The 1,641-nt window shown below is 43.5% G+C and overlaps 1 protein-coding gene across 2 annotated transcripts in view; it reads left to right on the top strand.

Annotated features, from left to right (window-relative positions):
• Positions 1–1,641, top strand: part of fdft1 (farnesyl-diphosphate farnesyltransferase 1) — a 21,062-nt gene that overhangs the window by 16,438 nt on the left and 2,983 nt on the right. For both annotated transcript variants that reach the window (XM_014007548.1, XM_014007547.1), the window contains 2 exons: positions 578–769; positions 867–1,043. In XM_014007548.1, coding sequence (XP_013863002.1) covers positions 578–769; positions 867–1,043 — 369 coding nt within the window. The remainder of the gene's footprint in view (positions 1–577; positions 770–866; positions 1,044–1,641) is intronic.

Here is a 1,641-nt window from a genome sequence, read left to right as displayed (position 1 = left end):
TAAAACATGTTTATCCTGTTATCAGACAATTTAAGGTGGAGTTATATAGTTTTTTTTTTTTTTAAGTAGAGACACTTTTCTTGTTTTTGGAGTATAAAAAGAAAAGAAAATAATTATCCAATTTTTTGTTTTTCATTATCTGTTTTTAAATTGAAAATTGAATTATCAAAGAGTACACGGGGCAGCTCTGGCTATGATGTAGCTTCACACCATCAGCATGTGAATGTGTGTGTGAATGGGTGAATGTGGGTGTGTAAAGTGCTGTACAAGTTCAGGCTGTTCCCCAATTTACCATTTACACAGACCCAAATATAAGGCAACATCTTAGAAAACACTCTGCTAAATATTTACTGAAAAYAGCAGGGACTGTTTTGAGTGGTGAAAGCCACAGGCATCCATGTCGGCTTGTCTTATCTGTTTCCACAGGTGTTTTCTGCTTATCTCAGTTTTGACACACTAGAAGTTCTCCTACAAGTTTCGCACACAGATTAAGCATGACTCCGCCAATGTCTTGTAAATGTTTAATCAGTGTTTTGTTCCTTGTGGGATGCCACAATGCTGGGTTTTTCTGGTGCAGTACTGCCACTACGTYGCCGGTCTGGTCGGAATCGGTCTGTCGAAGCTGTTCTCCGCCTCCCAGCTGGAGGACCCCGAAGTGGGACAAGACACGGAGCTGGCAAACTCCATGGGTCTGTTCCTCCAGAAGACCAACATCATCCGAGAYTATCTGGAAGACACACAGGAGGGTCGTAGCTTCTGGCCACAAGAGGTGAACTTGTCACGTGAAAAACAAAACAAAAAAACGCTTTCTTTCGATTTCTGCAGAAACTAGGATTAAAAACTGAGTTTGCGGTGTGTCTGTGCAGGCTTGGAGCCAGTTYGCCAGTCGTCTGGAGGATTTGGCTCACCCAGAGAAGCTGGAGTCGGCTCTGTCTTGTCTCAACCTGCTGGTCACTGATGCTCTCCACCACGTTCCTGACGTCATCGCCTACCTGTCTCGGCTGCGCAACCAAAGCGTCTTCAACTTCTGTGCCATTCCACAGGTAAAGAGATCTGTTCTGGCGAACACTGGGTGACACTAATCATTGTGCACKTAACGTTTGAGCAGATTTAAGTTGAGCTTTATAGTATTTACCATATCTAAGCGGGCAGCAACAAATGCACCAGCAAGTGTGCGTCCCCAAATAACGCTTCCCCACTARAGAGGGTACACTGCAAAGGCTGAAACATCCTGAAGTACGTACGAAACTAGATGCAGCATAACAGTAGCATATATGACCCCCACACTTTTGAATGGGGGGGGGGGGCGCATTGGTGGGCCTGATGGATTGCCCTTCATCAGAACTAAAAAAAAGAAAAACCTGAATCTTCTATGTTGAATAACTTTTGAGTTACAAGCGTTTTTGTATGTCCAGAAACCCCCTTTTTCCGGTGGAGCCCCCTCCTCAAATATGGGGTCAATCATAAGATTGTTGGCTGGCGCAGTGTAGGTCGAATACATCTACATTCCTGACAAATTTCACGTTGATCGGTGCAGCCGTTGACCACAAATCACTGAAAAAAAAAAGAAAAAATAAACAGTACAAAAACATTTGGGGTAGCGTTAAACAGGCGGGTTCGATTTATTTTATGCTTTTTAAA

Source organism: Austrofundulus limnaeus, unplaced genomic scaffold, assembly GCF_001266775.1.
Source record: "Austrofundulus limnaeus strain Quisiro unplaced genomic scaffold, Austrofundulus_limnaeus-1.0 Scaffold42, whole genome shotgun sequence".
NCBI classification, from domain to species: domain Eukaryota; kingdom Metazoa; phylum Chordata; class Actinopteri; order Cyprinodontiformes; family Rivulidae; genus Austrofundulus; species Austrofundulus limnaeus.
The sequence above is the reverse complement of the archived record's forward strand: the minus strand, read 5'-3'. Positions and strand labels throughout refer to the sequence as shown.